Source organism: Hydractinia symbiolongicarpus, chromosome 5 (assembly GCF_029227915.1).
Source record: "Hydractinia symbiolongicarpus strain clone_291-10 chromosome 5, HSymV2.1, whole genome shotgun sequence".
Lineage (NCBI taxonomy): Eukaryota > Metazoa > Cnidaria > Hydrozoa > Anthoathecata > Hydractiniidae > Hydractinia > Hydractinia symbiolongicarpus.
The window spans coordinates 30,662,184-30,680,682 of NC_079879.1; the positions used below are offsets into that span (position 1 = coordinate 30,662,184).

At 31.8% G+C, this 18,499-nt stretch overlaps 1 protein-coding gene across 2 annotated transcripts; it reads left to right on the plus strand.

Annotated features, from left to right (window-relative positions):
• The first annotated feature begins 99 nt into the window (after positions 1-99).
• Positions 100-17,236, plus strand: LOC130645882 (kinesin-like protein KIF20B). 2 transcript variants are annotated; one of them, XM_057452010.1, is made up of 27 exons: positions 100-215; positions 1,842-1,979; positions 2,061-2,302; positions 3,380-3,583; positions 4,106-4,235; positions 5,638-5,856; positions 5,940-5,983; positions 6,232-6,299; positions 6,617-6,688; positions 6,857-7,003; positions 7,113-7,278; positions 8,043-8,204; positions 8,438-8,577; positions 8,666-8,834; positions 9,251-9,511; positions 9,636-9,765; positions 10,461-11,758; positions 12,239-12,403; positions 12,796-12,868; positions 13,092-13,373; positions 13,677-14,098; positions 14,438-14,470; positions 14,565-14,593; positions 14,775-14,802; positions 15,127-15,172; positions 16,552-16,637; positions 17,086-17,236. In XM_057452010.1, exons 1-27 carry the CDS (start codon positions 185-187, stop codon positions 17,167-17,169), a joined length of 4,869 nt encoding a protein of 1,622 aa, XP_057307993.1. In that variant the 5' UTR covers positions 100-184; the 3' UTR covers positions 17,170-17,236. The 2 variants fall into 2 exon arrangements, with proteins under 2 accessions (XP_057307993.1, XP_057307992.1); XM_057452009.1 differs by lacking the exons at positions 16,552-16,637; positions 17,086-17,236 and adding exons at positions 15,405-15,529; positions 15,810-16,265.
• Positions 17,237-18,499: the final 1,263 nt, after the last annotated feature.

Consider the following 18,499-nt stretch of genomic DNA (forward strand, 5'->3'; position numbering starts at 1 on the left):
GTCTGCCGCACTTACCTAAACAAATTAGAGGTTGTATAAATTTTCTTCATTATACGCAAATGCGGCCAGCACAAAGCGCCAAAATCTTCAATATTGCGTCCGTTTAAATCTAGTTTAAAAACAGCAATATTTTGGTGGGAAAAGTTTACTGCTCTAACATCTAAATCAATGGTAGGTCGCAGTCATGGATACTTTGGCGAAAAAGTTATTTTCCGGTACGTTGCCAACCCATAGTATTTGTCTCGTTTCAACATTTTTTAATCTGTTTTACCTTTAAAAACCCTCAACCATCACTGGTAACAGCCTAATGATCCCTCTCTCTTTCTCCCTTTCCCACTCCCTAATGGCCAGTAGAAAAGTTTAAATAATCTGGCCACGAAATTTGGGGGTAACAGTCGTTCCATTACTCCTTCATTCCTATCTTTTAATAACGTGAATGATTTCCCGTAGCGTAGGACAAGCCAAGAATATTTTAAATGTTTTTTTATCATACGCATAACGCTTATTAGCACATTTCCGACTTTAGTAAGTTACCTAACACCTTACACTAGCCTCCTATCCTGTGTGTGTGAAATTATACCCTTAATTTTCTGGTTTAAAGTGTTTATCTAACCCATAATTTTTCATTTGTTTTCCTGATATATAAGAATTATGTAAATTCTAAAGCCCGTTTCAGACTGTGACCTAAGCATAAGCATAAAAGACATGCATGAGTAGTACATGAATACATAAATATAGTTATATATGCCTTAAAAAATAGCATAAGCATAATGCTGTCCCACCTGTAACATAAACATAACATTTAGCAGAAGACGACAGAGAGGACATTTGATTTTTTTAAGCATTGTTATGGCATGAAAAAAGTAAAAACATATAGTAATAAGAAAAGAAATGCCTTGGTCAGAAATTTTTTTAAAAATTGGTTAAATATTTTTTTATTTTAAGTTAAATATTTCATGGCAATTTTCATAGATATACACACACGGATGCATGTAAAATCATTTAACCATTAGCCAAAGCTCTTAAAAGTTTTGTGAAAAAAATGATTATGCTTATGTTTTTCTGGTTTCCCCTGCAAAGAAATATGCTGAAAGCCTGACATCAGAATATCAAAAAGTTTGATATCTTGTGTCATTCACATTATGAGTTTTTATGCTTATGTTGCCAGTGTTAACACAAGCCTTTCCTCATGCTTGTGCCAATATTTATGCTTATGTGACCAACAGTTGTTTTTCACCATATTAGTTTGTGACAAAAGTAGGCACAATGAAACAGCAGGTATGATAGTTAGGCTTAGTCGCTAGTGGGCCTGATTTTGAATTTTGAATTGCTTTTTAAAAAACGTAAAATTTAATAGTATTTAAAATCGGGTATGATTCTTTGAAAAAAAAATCGTGTAGAATTTAATTCTTTTTTCTTTTTTTAAATCGTTGTATACTATTTTTGTCTTATTTACCTAGTATATAAATATGATTTATATGTAAATTTAAACCTTAAATTTATGTCTCAAACCCCTGAAAAACGGATAAATTGGAAACATGTCATCATCACCAAATTCAATACTTGCAAAGTATTAGGACATGTCAACCTCACAAAAATTAGTTCTCGAAAAAATTAATTCTCTTTGGGCACTTTTTTATAATAACCATAAATTTAGATAAAAATAATAATACAAAACCAGAAGCATTTTCATTGAAATCTTATTTAAATTCCCCATTTGCGCTACTAGTTTTTGGAAACAATTCTTTGTACTACAAATAAAATATTTATTGAGGTCAATAATAAGAACATTGTTTTTTTTGTTATATAATTTGTTTTATTTATTTTTGTATATTTATTAGCTTCTGATGATGAAGGTGAAAGCACCAATGATGGCGAAAAAGAAATACCTAATATACGTCAAAGAAAAGAGCCTATGAAAGTATTTTTAAGAATTAGGCCTTTTACTGCCAAAGAGATAAGTGCTAAAGAAAATCAAGGTATTTTTTAATAATTTTGTTTAATTTTTTTCTTTGTTATTTTATCCTTTATTAATTATATAATTGTTTTGTGATTTATAGGTTGCATCAAGTCGAAAAACTATGAATCAGTCGAGCTTCATGCTCCAACAGACTCATTCTCTTTCAAATCAAGTACTCGTGGCTTGTCTAACCAAAGCTATGAGTTTTCATTTACACACGTTTTTCAGGACAATACACAACAAAAGGAATTTTTTGACGAAACTATGTTACCATTTGTCAAAGACATTTTAGATGGTCAGAATGGCTTGGTGTTTACATATGGAGTAACTAACTCTGGAAAGGTAAAATAATATTAGTGCCTGAATTTCTAAAAAGAGAACTAAAAGCCCCGGGCCTGGTCAGGAATGACGTGCAGCCACACGCACACGCCTCCTTAAAAACGGCTGAATTATTTAAGGTGCTATCTTGTGTGGTGTGCTAGAAAAAGTGCAATTTCGGTTTTCATTAGGACACAGTGGCAATTTTGATACTCAAGCCCGCAAAATTTTTCTGAACTTACAAAAAACATGTTGGCAAACTTGCTAATTTCATTCGTAATAAATAAAACATAGTTCAAATGCAAAAATAAATATTATTAACTTTCAATAACAAAATAAACAATGTTTATTTAAATAAATTTTAATTTTCTAATTATTTAATTTAACCCAATGGTTATAAACTGTATTAATTATGTTAAAGCAAGTACTTGTCAAATGAATTTTGGCTTTGAGCTTTTAATAGTTACAATGTTTCATTCATTGCAGTAAAAGACAATGCAGCTTTGCTCTAGGAAATATAATTTATTTTCCATTGTTATTTCGTTGTTATTATGTTTTGTACAATTTTACCGTTAGCAAATAATTGACAACGCAAGCTTATCTAATTTAGAAATACTTCAGCAATTATGTTGGTAAGTACTTAGGGTCGACGGGAATTACTGACATTTTCAGAAAGTAAAGCCAATCAAAATAACAATGACACTGCAAGGTCATGCTTTTAATTCAAACTGACATTTCGGAAGAAGCTCACGTCAATATTCAACAGAATTTCCACTCTGAAAATTCTATACATAAATGGAGAGGGAGAAAAGATTAGATAATTGTGGCCTATTATGCTTTTTTGCACACCTTAACATAATATTGGCATGCAATCATCATTTTTTCATTAGCTTCCTGTTCAGAAGGCCAAGGGTGCAAACCTTTGTCAAGTTATTTAGAGACTATTAAAAGTATGAATCAATTAGTTGTGTGATTGTTGTGCTTGCACAGTTTTCGTAGCTTAAACAGAAACTTTAAGTATGCTAGGACCCCCTTCGCAGGACCTCGTTGATAAAAGAAATAATGCGTAAATTTTCATTCACTTCATTCACTTTATTTTAGACATACACTATACAAGGGTCACCAAAAGATGGTGGCATTTTGCCAAGGGCATTGGATGTAATATTTAATAGTGTATCTAAGAAGCTTTACACTCGTGCAAATTTAAAACCTAAACACTGCCATGATATTATACGTTTAAGTGAACAGGAGGAAAACAGAGAAGATAACATCCGCAATGCCATATTTCATGCTAATGACAAGGAGGTATGTTTTTCATTTTTACTGCTGTCTACTCCACCAGGAACCTCAGGAAGTTTTGAAATATCCCAAATGCATCTTCTCTCTCCACTGGTTATTTACCTCGCATTTCTAGCATTTTTGACTTAAATTTCTGACATTTTCGACTCAAATTCCAGACATTTTCTTTCTTGTTCTGGTTATTTTGAGTGTCTGTTCAAAGGGAGACAAGCTGGCCCTGCTGCTTCCTTGTTTAGCTTTTATCCTGGTTCAGAAAACCTTATAAAAAAGCCTGTGTATGAAAAGCGAACTAGCCTGCTTTGCCCAGGCCTTAGATGAACAAAATACTATCAGCCTGGTTAACTGAGCCAACTTACCTGATAAGTACAGCCCCTAAGTTTGTATTTATTACCCTAAAAATGTTAACTTTTATACAAAAGATAAAATTTAATGTCAGTTTTATAAAGGAAATCTGTGCTTTATTTTTCATTGGATTGGTTTAAAAATTGTTTTGTTTACAATTTTTTTGACATTCTTTTATTATTTTAGAACATTGACCTGTCTGTTTTCAAACTTTTGAACAGCACAACAAAAACAAATGTATCTAATGCTTCCAGTAATTGCACATTGCAAGATATATCCATAATTCAAAAGTCTGCAAGTCTAAATCATATAGATGGTGGGTATTATATCTTTAGAATATAATCAAAGACTTATTGTGATTAATACACTTATGGATTGTCTTGTTTCAATTCATTAAATTGTTTTTGAAACAATCTCTATGAATATAAAAGTTTTTTTTAAAATAATTGTTTCAAATTTTTAGTCCACTGACTTCATATCATTTTTATGTTTACAGGTTAAAATTAAAAACAATCATTTCAAACCTTCTTTTCACCTTTGTTTTATGAAAAAGCCTGTAAATGATATTAAAAGTGATGTAAAATTTGTTTAAAATATGAGGATCATGGAGTTCAAACAATTTTGTAAATGCTTATAATTTGTTTCAATTTGACTGGAGATGTGCTTAATCTTTATAAATTATGTAATGCTTCAGTGTTAACTTTAACAATGTATGAGGACTAGGTTCCCATGTGTTCTACTTTAAATTTCATAACTTCTTTTTTTGTTTTTTGTCCTAATTTGCGGAAAAAAATATTTATCCTCTAAGTCTTTCTGAGCCATGTCAAATGACATTAAATGTGACAAATTTTGCTACTCTTATATTTTAAAAGTTACAATACAAATTCAGGCCAATACCCGTTAGGTTACTGAAAATTACGAAATCCATGGAAAAATATGAGGGCACTGCACCCTTTACTCATTACCCTGCGTAACTCTTTTATATACATTTTTTCAAAAATGTTATTGAGAAATCTTTTTTCTGTAAAATGTTTTGTTCTAAGATAAAAATTACAAAATTTAATAAATCAATGAAACAAGGATCTTGCACATTTAGGATTTTTGTTCACACCTTACTCGTTCCGAAATTAAGAGAAACTTAAACTTTTGAAATTATAAACAAGTAATCAGTTAATTAAATATTTCAATGTTTTACATACCAATGTTAAGTTTTTTTGAACACATTTTTACAGGTTAAAGAAAAACTGTTTTTTTCCTAAAGTAGTATTCTTCGTATAGCTTGGGATTTTTTTTATAAATCCCCTTTATACTACTCAGTGGCCTGTTGAAAAATCAACCGGTTCTCCCCTTCTTTTTATACCACATTGTGTGTGTCTTGCTACTAGTGGTTTTGTATGACAGACAGGCGTATACGGGTATTATAATATAGATTATTCGGTGGAAAAAAATAATGCGGTTCAGATTTTTTTTTTCTTCTTGGAAATTCCTTATATTAATACACTTTCAAAAATGTAAATTTTTTATGACTTGGAGATATGAGTGTATCAAAAGGGTTTACTGTATCCTTAAATGGAACTGGCTAATAATTATTATATAAGTTGAATGGTTTTAAGTTATATAATATTAATTTTTCCCTTTATTATGAATATCAAGTACTGGGAATCTTTAATGTCTATTAATAGGAATTAATTAGCAACGTTTTTGCTTTCTTTTCTTAGCTGCAGATATAGTAGAAGAAATTAAACAACGCGTAGCAGATTCAACTACTATTAATGTTGAACAGCAAGGAAATGTTAAATTTGGGATGTGGGTTTCTTTCATGGAGATTTATAATGAACTAATGTACGACTTACTTGATCTTACTCCGATTGGCAAAGGAAAGAAACGTGCAACGTTAAAGCTGGGCGATGATAAAATGGGAAAACCATATGTAAAAGGTTTGTTATCAATTTAGTGTGCTAATTAATAAACAATTAACTATGCCACAAGAGTGACAACCAATCTTTGTCATTTTTTTTAGGTTTAACTGAAGTTTTTGTTACTTCATCAGATGAAGCATACAAGGTAACAGAAACTCAACACTTAGCAATTCAAACATTTGACACTCATTCTTCCTTCAAAGTGCCTTGAACGAATTGCTTCTTGTTTTCATTTCTATCAAAGAAACGCATTAGTTAGATTTTTTTCTAAAAATTTGCAAGTTGATTAACATAAAATGTTTACTTGTTACTTTTTGGAATTATCATTTTCTATAAAAAAACATTATGGCATAAAAGAAAAAATTCCAGACAACCCTTTCATTTTGCTTTCAGGTATTACGTCTGGGACAGAGAAACAGGCACATGGCTGCCACAAAATTGAACCAGATGTCAAGTAGAAGGTAAGTGAAAAAAATTAGTCAATAAATCCTATTTACATTGGTCTAAAAAATCTACTGTTCAGTTCATGCTTATTTTCCTAAAATATACCCTAGAATTAATAGAAATGTCGTCTTAGCGAATCATTTTACAGCGAAAATAACAAAATAACTATTGATAAGGCATCGATGATAAGTGACTTACAATGCGCCCAGCTACAAAGAGTGTCTAGTGAACTGACTTTATAATTCTACTTCGAAACCGTCGTGAATCTACCGAAATATTTTCCTTCTATAGTTCCCTGGTTATCCTAATGTTTTTATCATTTTTTTGTTTTTAGTCACTGCATTTTTACAATTAAATTGTTAAAGATTGTGGATGTCGATGAGCCTCACGTAGCCAGAATAAGCAGGTATTATTTTAAATAAAATAAAGGAGACGTCACTATTTTAGGAAACATGAAAGATCTAGAAATGGAAATTTACTCCTAAAAAGTTGCAAAAAGTGGGAAAAACTCTTCAGAAATAACTTTTCTCTATCTATTTTTTACTATTCCATTATTTAAATCTGTTTAATGCAGACTCTCAATTGTGGATCTTGCCGGTTCAGAGAGATATTGTAAAACCAAGGCTGATGGAGAGCAGCTCAAAGAAGCCAGTAATATCAACACCTCTATTATGACACTTGGAAAATGTATCAGCACCTTGCGTTATAACCAACTTCATCCGTAAGTGTTTGATTGTTAACAATGTAGTATAAGACAACTGTTACACAGCCTGTATGTAGATATAACCTCTTGTATTGTTTCTTTTTATTTTGCAAGCATTTTTCTTTAGCAATCATCCAACTATTGTCCCTTTTCGGGAAAGCAAATTGACTCGACTGTTTCAAAGTTTTTTTCTTGGGAAAGGGAAAGCCTCAATGATTGTGAATGTAAGCCAATGTGCTTCGTTATTTGATGAGACATATCATGTGATGAAATTCTCTGCTATTGCAAAACAGGTAAATATTGATTTTAACAAACATAAAACGTGGATATGCCAAAAAATGATAGTGTGTGCAAATTCGTAAAGGTTTGCTTCAAAATGAATTAAAATACCATATTTACTATAAGAAAGCACCACTATATTTTTAAAAAAGAAGCTCATTGACAAAATACATGGTTTTTTTATAAGTCAATGAAATCAGGCTTATGTCACGCTTATTTGAGAAGCAAATTAAAGAATTTAACGCTGCATCGTGAGCCATATGGATCAGATGAGATGTCCTCATGTTTACCTAGGAATGCAACAAAAGACAAGCTTAGGCAGTATATAGTGGTGTTAATTAGGTTACACAACACAAAAAAACAGAAGGATTTACTGAGGCTAAGCAACAATATTGTTAATATCTTTGTAAAACATCTAGTGTTAAGAGAGTGCAAATCATTTAGAAATTATTCGATAAGTATTGCCATGAAAATATTGCTTTTTGGCACCCAGTCCCATTTTTGTTACTGAAGAGTTAGCTTATTTGTAGGGTTAGTGAAAGTTAGAAATCTAGTTTAAATTTTTTTGGGAATGTATGAAAATATTGTCTAATTTCGCATTTTTTAAAAAAAACACAAACATTTTTTTAAATAAGCTGAATAATTCTTAATAAAATTGTATCTATAAAATTTTGTTTTGTCGGGCAAAAGTTAACATTGCACAAATAGTGTGCAAAAAATATGTGCACAAAGTTAGACGGGTTGGGAATTATATTTTTTATTGCACATTGTTTATCAGATCAAAATGAAAGCAGAACGTGCCACAGAATTATGGAAAGCACCTCCTTTACCAAAAGTTCCTGCAACACCCAGTTATAAAAGACCACCGTTGTGTATCATTACTCCAGCAACTGCTAGTAAAAAACGAACCTTGGAAGATCCAACAGCGTTCTCCTATGAGGTATATTTTAAAACTTTTGTTCATTTTTGTGTGTCTCTAATTAGTTCCCATTTAAATTCGCAAAAATTAAAAGTGCTTGGAAGGTTTTCATGCCATAATGCAAAAGTAAAGTGGACAAATGATACGTTTTAAGGGTGCGTCGACATTGGAGAGTTGGGTGCAAACATTTGGTAGATTGGTACTTAAATTTATATCCACACTGGTAATTCTTCTGTACTTATAAAAATATTTAGGAACTAACGACGATTGTTGCAGAGCTTCGTGAAAAAGTAAAAGCTGAACGACGAGATAAAGCCCAGTTAGAGAAAACTATTCGTAAGGAAGTCAGTATGGAAATGAATGAACTTATTGTTGAAATTGAAAGTTCACATAAGTACGTTATTAAACTACGTTCCTAATGCTTAAATGTGACTTAATCTGTTTGTTACACGAATTTATTAAAAGTCTTGCATATTTTTCAGCGCTCAGATGATGGAACAAAAGCAAAACTTGGAAGAAACTATGGAAAAACGTCTTGATTTGCTCACTAAAACTGTAAACAGACAGAGGAAAAGAAAGAAAACTGAAGAAAGTTATGATGAATCATATGTATCTAGCGTTTTACTGCACGCAGAAAAAAGCAAAGTGAAGGTACTTTAAAAGACCATAAACTATCGCGAAATCTTTATATTTTAGTTTCGTGGACTAGGCATTATCTTTCGCAAATAAAGGAATATAAAAAACTCAAGCGCGGCCCTATCTGGTTTAAAGTTGACTTTTTCCAGAAAAATATTTCGCGAATAAGTCGTTTCAGAATTCGTGATCAACTTTTCGAAAAATTAAAATTTGCGAAAATTTGTGACCGCGAAAGTTTATGATTTAACGCAGTATTTGCTAGTTGACTTAATAACCAATAAAGCGATGTGAAAATGTAAAGGTTTTAGATACAATTTCTGGTGTCTGTTATATGGACGCAACTTTTAGAATGTCCAACTAAAACCTCCTTTTTCTTCTATACGTCTGTTGCTTGAAGTAATTTAAAACGGTAGTATTGATTTAAATTGCAGGAAAGGGACGAAGCGATCTTAACCCTTCAAGCAAGAGTGGCTGAGTTGGAATCGGAACGTAATTTCCTAAAGAAGTCAAATACTCCAGAAAACCACTCTAAGTTAATCGAAGATTTGAAAAGCGATCTGGACGAAGCAAAGGAGACTTTAAATTTGCAAAATGACGACATGAGGAATATGCAGCAGAAACTGCAAGATAAAGATGATGAAATTGACAAGTTGCGAGAAGCGTTAGAAGAGGATGAACAATCCAATGAACAGGTGATTATTTTCGCAAAACAAATATCTTAACAAAAAAGTCTTTTGAGTTAAGTTTATTACTTGAGTGCGAAAAATTACTGCAGTGACCATAATATTGCTATATCGTACATTTTTTTTTGTTCAGGAGAAATCGATTGAGGAACTCCAGCAACTTCTTGAGTCGACGATAAAGGAATTGGAAGTAGCAAGAATAAAGCTAGACAACAGAGACAAAAGAATAAAGGAATTAGAAAAAATAACAGAAGTTCAGAAAGGTAAATATAGCTTACGCATTAAAACACCTAAAACAACGGCGGTGTAAATTTGCGTTTTTGTTACAAACCCAATCCTGCAACCGTTCGATATTTTTCTTTTAATTGAGTTTTGGGAAGCACACTGTGTTTGGTGTTTTACTGTGGTTATATTACCTTGTTCGTATTTTTATTTTTTTATGGGGATGTAATCTGTCACTTCCCAGCTTGCTTGCTTCTCTCATTTGCAATAGCCTCGTGTTTTGGCTGCTATTCAAGAAAAACCACGTGATACTAAACAATAGCGTACATAGTAAAAACAATAATGACTTTTTAACAATTCAAAAAAGTTTCATATCTTCCAGTTGTTTATATCTTTGTCTGTATTTTGTGTGTATTATAATATAAATAGCACCTTAATGAAATTTTGGTAAACAATTAACCTGCATATTATGAAATATTTAATGTAATTTTTTTTAATAATTTTTTTTCGCGTGTGTAAAACATTTGTTATAATGAAATACAATTCTGTTGGATTATTTGATGGTTTTGAATGACCCCTGTCTGAATTAAAATTAACAACAAACAACTATCACTGTAAAACCAGCTGGTTTCTCCCTGCTATAATATTTTTACCAATCTATTACCCTAATATGTTTTATCGTGATTAAACAGCCTGCAAAGAGTTGTGAGTTAGACAGAATGCTTTATTTTTTTAGCTGAAAATGCCGAATTGGTTAAATTAGCATCAAGAAGCGAAGAGTGGTACAACTTAGCAAAAGAAAAGAACGAAACATTGTCAAAAGAAAACGTAGATAATGCAACAAAACTGAAAGAAGGTGATGCTTTATTGAATAAACTTAAATCTGAAAGCGAAGAATTATGTGCTAAGTTAAAAATAAGTGAAGATAACTGCAAAACGATTCAATTTGAAAATGATGAGTTGTCGATCAAACTCGAAAAATACGAAGCATTATATAAAGAGCATCAAGTTGTCTTAAATGAAAACGAAAGCATCATTGAACAGTTGAATGGGCAAGTCAAATCGCTGAAAGAGCAGCTTTCATTACCAAATATTTACAAAGAAGAAACAGATGTTGTTTGCAAGGAAGAACCAGTTAATGAGGTTGTGCAATTAAAAGAAAACGTTGAAACTGCTGAGGGGAAAGTTAAAGAGTACAGCGAGAAAGTCATTAGGCTGGAGAAGCAGCTACAATGTTACGAAGCTGCTGCGGAATTGAAACATCCTGTTGAAAATAAAAGTGTGGATGCTTTGAAGCAGTTTACCACGCCTATTAAGAAACACAACTCGCCTGCGAGGAGTCCATTCTCACCGGCAACAAAACTGAATCAAACAAACACAATTAAAAAGCTGGAAAAACTTTTAGACGAGACAAGCAAGGCTTTAGAGAAGAAAACTAATTTGGTTGTAACAAAAGTTAATCGTATACAACAGCTAGAGACTAAATTATGTGCGTATGAGAAAAAAACAGGAATGAATGAGCTGATTGCTGAAAGGGATTTGTTGAAACAAAAAGTGAATGACGTACAAGATGAATGTTCTAAATATAAAACAGTTATAAGTGAGCTGGAATTTCAGTTGGAAAATCAGAAAGAAAACGGCTTTGCTTTAGAGGATGAACTCACTACATGGATGAAGAAGGAGGAGCAAACTCAGGCGACTTTGAATGAGCTCAAAAATGAATTGAAAATACAAACTGAAGTGTTCGGTAGCAAAGTGGAACAGCAGCAATCTCTGCTTGAAGAAAAGCAAAATCAATTGACGGAGCTGAAAAGAGAAAAGAGTGACGTACGCGGTGAAGTGCGTAGTTATGAAGAGAAATTGTCGAGTATGGAGAACGATTTAAACAGCGTAAAAAACAAGCTAGATACTCTACAGCAAAACAACAAAGAACTTACCGAAAGCTTGCAAATTAAAAATACTGACTTGGAGAATTATAAAGATAAAGTAAATGAATTAAAAATGAAATGTGACGATAAAGAAAGCATAATTGAGGTAGAATTTTTCTGTTAGCCTTTCTATTACAGGGTTACTACGCCTCTTTACAAGTTTAAAAAATGAAAGCAATTTGTGTTTTTCTTTTTAAAAACTTGATTTGGAATATCTCCAATTTATATTCATCTTTGTCGTAAATTATTTTTTTTACCCTAACCTCCAGTACATACGTGTCTATAAACTGGTGGAACACATCTTTGTTGTGTTCTTACGTTATAAAAGTATCTTACTCTTTAGTACCTGGGTAAATACAAATAGAAATCTTAGAAAAATTTACAATCTTATTGCACCTCAGATTTAGTATTAAAATCTCCCGAAAACTGTCCAATTACCTTCAAGTTTACTTCAGGTTTGTTTTTAAACAGAAAGTGAGGAAGACTGTATTACTAAATAACTTTTTGTGTAAGATGTATCTTCTTCTTTTTATTTATTTATTATTATTATTTTTTTATTTTTTTGCACAACCACTTTATTTAATAGAAATTGTCATATCAGCAAAAGAACGCAGAGGAAAAAACTGTAAGACTGACGAAAGAACTAGAAGCTCGCCGTCAGTCACGATTGAAAGCAACAGAAGACATATCCGATTCGTATAAAGCTTCAATTGAACGCCTCACTAGCACGAGTGATGATTTGCAGGAAGAGGTGATTTTATTTAATTATTTATTTTATTAAATTATTTTTAGTTTTAAAAAGTCCCAAAAAAAGGAAATATTATTGGAGAACCTGGAATGCCAAGTAAACAACACAAAATCTGTTTTACACCTTCCTCAAAAATGTTTTCTTCAATGTGCCTTAGCTTTTTCTTAACTTTTGCAAAGAAATTAAATGTGATTTTCAAAATCCTTACCATAAACTTGTATCAATACTAAATTTCATTTTGTTTTATCTTATTTTCTGATAGAATTTTTAGAAATTTTTATTTTAGTATTTTTTTAAATATTCGCGTATAAATCATTGTCTTTACTATAGAAACGTTTAACATTTTTTACCGTGTGTCGAAATTACTAAAACGCGTTGATTATTTGAAATTTTAGAATTGGGAGTTAAAGAAGTCCTTGCGCGATGCACAATCTAAGATCGACAAGTTAACTATGAAGTATGAATCAGGTAAGAAAAATGTGCCGACTTACTGAACGATATAAGATTTCAAAGATTTGAATGTTTGAATAAATGTTCAAGAATAGTGTAATTTTCACCCAACTCTTAGAAACTCAACTTTTAATAACTCGAACTCTCTTCCCGGTCCCCTGAGAGTTCGAGTGTGGACTGTATGCGGACCAGACAACGTAAACTCCCAAATACTTGCAATTTGTAATTCATGTTATTTTAGAGAGAAAAGACAAATCTGAACTTCAAGAACTTTTTAAAGAGAAATGTGATTTAGAGGAAAGCTTGAAAGCAGTGTTGGCCGAGCAAACTCAGAAATTAGATGATCGAGTACAGAAATTAGAGACACAACTGAAAGAAGAAGAGAAAAAAGAAAAAGACACAAACAACAAATTAATTGACAAATTAAATGAATTGAACGAGTTAAAAAAAGAAAAAGAAGACTGTCGAAATCAAGTGCATAAATTAGAACGAGAATTGGAGTTGTCGGAAAAGGAAAAAGCCGGTTTGTGGTTCTAATATTTTATTGCACTATAATCTGGCATTTTTGTGAGCAGGGTAGAAAACTGGTTCACGCTGGTCCCATTTCTTAAAAAAAGAAGTTACTTTTTGTCTTGTTTGAAAACGTTCCAGATACTTCTGTAATAGATAAAAATCGATTTTCTAGTTGTACCCCGTGAAAAACGTTCTGGGGGAAAATCTCTGTGGGTTTTAAATTGCCACCCCCACTCTCCCTTATTGAGGATTAAACCTATTTTATTTGCAATAGACATAAGGGTGATTTTAACTGCATTGGTATCTTTTGCAGATCACTTCAAAACAATACATCGCTTGGAACAAGAACGAACAGAATCACAAGCTATCATTGATTCTTTAAAAGCGGATTCCAGTGAAACTGCAGAAGTAAGCACGTTGAAGAGCGAGGTAGAATGTTTGCAAAATAAAATCACTCAAAAAGATAAAGAGATGAATAAATATAAAAATGAGCATGCGCTGCAAGATGAACAAATTGTTTTGTGCACTGAAGAAAGTAAAAATTTAAAAGAGATGCTGGCTGTAAAAGAAAAGGAATTAGAGAAAGTAACACTCGAGAAGAGGGCGGCGTTAGATGAGAAGAGGGCGGCGCTGGATGAACTGCGAAGACAAGCAGTGAAACCTGCAAAAAGGCCATTGCTGGAAATACATAATATTACAGATTCTCCCAACACGCCCTCTGACCAAGATGATCCAGTAAGATATTTTTTAAGCCCAGCTAATTTTAAATGAAGTTGCTGCGTTTTTTTGTAACCAACTGCAAGTCTATGGAAGAATTGAATTCAGCGAATGAACAGGAGGAAACATATTTCAGTATAAACAATGACCCCTCTATGTACAAACAAAAAAACTTTTTGCTTGTGTTGTGTAGAGCTTATAACGCCGATCAAAAACATACGATCGTGTGCTTTTAAAAAATAATTAAGAAGATGTGTAAGTTTTTCAGATGGCGTCATTAACCAATACGTTCTGAAACCTGAGATTCTCTTTTAAATTGTCTTTGTACTTTATTGATGAACTGTTTTTCTGGTTTAGGACTTTACGCCAGCAAAGTTAAGGAAAATACCGGTAGGAATGTTGTAATCTTGTAAAAAAAATTGTGTTTATTTTTTTTATTTATGTATTGAATATTTTTATTATTGTTTTTTTGTTGTTGTTGCAGGCAACTCCATACAGAAAATCAACACGAAGGTATATGTCTGATTTTGTTATTGTTACTATAATTGTTTAGTGATGATGTACATAGCGTTTCTCACAGTGCCAGGGTTATCAAATTTAACAGATGGACAGAAAATTTCATTCAACAAAGTCACTTGCAACCCTGTGAATAATTTTCTTATGGCACATTTTATTTTTATTTGTATATTTTTAGGGCGACAAAGGTTGACGACACATTAAACGTACGTACAATGAGAGTTTATTTTCAGTACAGGGTTACAGCTGACCTGCAAATCGGAAAATTTTAAAAATGTTTTTTTTTTTTCGGTTCACACGTACTATGTAGTTTTAAAATACACACAAATCGTCTGTCCAAGAAATAGTTGAATGAAAAAATAAACGAGTTGATGAATTAAATCATGGTATCAAAAAATTATTGGAACTTGTCAGAGTATTGCTATGAATTTCGTTTTTGAGATTTTGTTTGTGAAAACCTTATCTTTTAAAAGATTTGCGGTTTGCAACTGTTTGACTGATACGGTAATAGGAAACTTATTTTTTTTTAGGTAAAAAGTGTAAAAAATGTCACTGATTTAACGCATAGTGATTCTGGTGAGTTAGACCTTGTTAATCCAATTACCTACATGAATATGACAATAGGACGCAATGTATATTAAGTTTGCGTAAAGTGCGCGTAAATTATTTTTTTTTGCCGGACGTAGGCTTTTCTTAAAGAAAGGAAAAGTTTAGATCCTTATAATATATCAAGTTCTTAAAAAAGGATTGAATAGTTTGGGATTTTGATCAAAAATTATATAGATTTAAACTTTTCCTTTATTTTAAGGTGCGCCGCAAGATACCGAGTTACCAAGTGCGGAAGAAGAATCATTCGTCTGTTCTGTTAGTGTGGCGTTATCTCCTTTCCATTCGATAGTTGAAGAAAACGAGGAAGTATTTTGTGACAACAAGGTTAGTGATTTATACTTGTTATTTATTATTGTTTTGTGGTCTTTGTAAAAATGCAATGCTAAGGGCTGTTTAAGATCAGTTGCTTTGAATAGCACCTAGCAAGTCGTGTATGTTTGTTTTAGATTTCGAATGTTGTTTGAGTGTAAGGTTCGTTTTTAATTAAAACATTCCTAGCCGCAGTTTCGGAAATCCGATATGGTTAATCTATAGATATATAAATCGTACACGATGAATAACCAAATAATTTTCACATTGTTATTATAATATTCAATTTCTTTAGATTGATGTCGTTGTTGGTAACTTTGTTGCATTGAGAAGCGAAGAGTCGGACGAGACGCCAATTATTGGCAAAGTTGTGGATGTTGACGGTAGCCATTTTACTTTTGAACGTTGGCAAGGTGGATATTCCAAAGTATGGAAGGTTTACAAAAAAGATGGTCATCCCGTGCATGATCGAATACTTCTAAAACAGATTCTGCATGATAATGTGCGCTTGACCAACTTTAAAAGATTGACTGTGGATGCTAAACGAAAGTTACAAACCTTATATAACGAAGAAAGATAATGAACATCCAAAATTTTACTTTTATTTTGTAGTTGTAGTTTTTTAATTTGTAATTTTTTATATTTAAACATAAACATCCAATAAATATGCTTAAACTCGTCACTATGCGAATTTTGCGATAAACGTTTCTATATTTATGCGTGAAGTGTGAAAAAATATCCGTGCAAAAAGTGTGACGTCACGTCAATATAGGGTATCACAAATATACCAAATTCTAGAAGACGTGGAATTTGATATTGTCAAACAGTTTTGAACTTAGCTTTATTCGTCGTAGAATCTGTTTTAAAATTTCTGTGGCCACTCTGCGAAATATTCTTGTATAAATTTTTATCAGTTTTGATTTACAGACAGACTTATGTTTCAGAAATATAATTTTAAAAAATTATTTTTATTTCTTTGTTTTCATTTGCGTGGAGAAATAAAAAAAGAATATGTTTCGTAACTGTTTTTGTTTAAGATGTTTCATCGTTAAATGTTACGAAGAAGAAAGGAAGAAAGAAACTGCTAGCCAAAGAAAACAAATTGTTTGTGGATTCGCCTCTTGTAAGTGTTTTCTCGTTGAAGAACAGGGTTAATTTTGATGTGTTTTTAATAAATTTTATTTTAGTGCCACCTTAACATACAAGCGATGTTTACATGAAAATTTCTGTGATTTCAGATTTCAGGATTTTAAAATTTGGTTTAGAAAATATTTAATTTTTTTTCGTACACAACTTTGATTGTGACCTCGGTTGTTTGCATGGACCTCACAGCGTTCGGTCCATGAAGTCACAACCACGGTCGCTATTTTCCCGTACTGCTGGGCTAAACGGTTTATAAGCGATTTTGAAAATTTTACAATGATTTAAATAATTTCTACTTTGCAATCAGCACAATATTTTTCCCAAATTTATCTTTTCGTGGATTTTTTAGATTTTTATACTAACTTTAACAATTAAAATGTTTACTGATAAATATTGAAAATAAGTTTCGATTATGTACTGTTGTTTAGGCTGGCGTTGCTGAATTTGCTACGACATCAAAACGACACAGCGCTATTGTGCGAAAAGCACATAATATGGTGTTGAGAAAATAGAAATGTAATTTTATATTTTTAGTGAATATATTTTTGTTATATACCTGCACTTTGGAGCTTTTTGTTCTGTATTTTTCATACTACGTTTAAGTTATTCAAATTGTTCGTCTTCTACGTGGCAGAGTTCTCACGCTTCAAAATTCCCTAAAAATTGTTATTTCTCAAATTTTATCGTTGTCTTGTGTTTTAATTTGATGTATTGTATTTTTATGCAACATTATGAAAATTTCAACTATAATCTTGGATGAACTTTGTTTTCTTTTTTACACAAAAGTAGCAAGATAAAAAATCTTTTTCTTTTAGACAGAAAAAATTGAAATCTTATTTTTTAATTTTTCGTAACAAGATCTGCAAAACTGTAAAGTCTGTTATGTCCAACTTGGAACATGTACGAAGTCACAGGCTAAGACTTCTGTGCAAACTCTTAAACATATAAAAGATTTAAAATTTCCTGATTAGTATTTTTCTCTGCTCCAATATGCTTACTAGTTAACAACGAATCTTAGGCAGAAATTTTTGCTGAACTTTCCTATCAAAAGCATCTATCGATATTTCTTCACGTTGCTCTTTATGACTAGGCATAACTTTAGATACACCTGTGATTAAGTGCTAAAATTTTATTATTGCTTCTAATGAAAAAAAAATTTTTGGAAAAATTTTGTGCTTTGCTGGGGGTATTGCTTTTTTGGACGGGGTTAATTTTTTGGAATTTTGAAAACCGTTGACATTCATGTAAGAATGTTATAAGATGTTGTATTGGGTATATAATTATTGGGTATATATTATTACATGTATGTTGGTTACTACGTGGTAACCAAGGTGTTGCTAAGGTGATATATGGTTACTAGGGACAAAAAGCAGACCAAATTTGAAGGAAATATCGATCCAGCAAATTGATGTCATTTCGGATCCCCATGACGTCATTATATTGTTTTCCTTACCTCGATTATCTTTAAATGTCCTGTTCTACATATATGCCAAATTTAATGACATGAGTATCAATATTTCTGGTAGAACGGGTCTTTTTATCTTTATCGTTAAAATAAAATTTTTTTGCCGAAATGACGTCATTTTTTACCCCAATGGCGTCATTATAATTACTTTTTTCATGTGGATCACATATTTTGGTATTTATTCCAAAAATCTACCAAGAATCAAGGACATATCATTAGTAACACGCGAGAAATTAAAACGTCATTTTTCACATGTGTGACGTCATTTCTAATCCCTATGACGTCATCAAATTATTTTTTTACCTGGATTGAGTTTGTACTAAGACATTCTCCAATTGAGCCAAGTTTCATCACTTAAGCACAAGTGGTTCAGGATT

Bases quoted from the DNA above. Each gene is read 5' to 3' on its own strand.
- LOC130645882 (XM_057452009.1), top strand. From the start codon at position 185: ATGGATACTTTGGCGAAAAAGTTATTTTCCG. The intron at 6,300-6,616 runs GTAAGTGAAAAA...TTTTGTTTTTAG, and splicing joins AACCAGATGTCAAGTAGAAG to TCACTGCATTTTTACAATTA. The intron at 14,594-14,774 runs GTATATGTCTGA...GTATATTTTTAG, and splicing joins TACAGAAAATCAACACGAAG to GGCGACAAAGGTTGACGACA.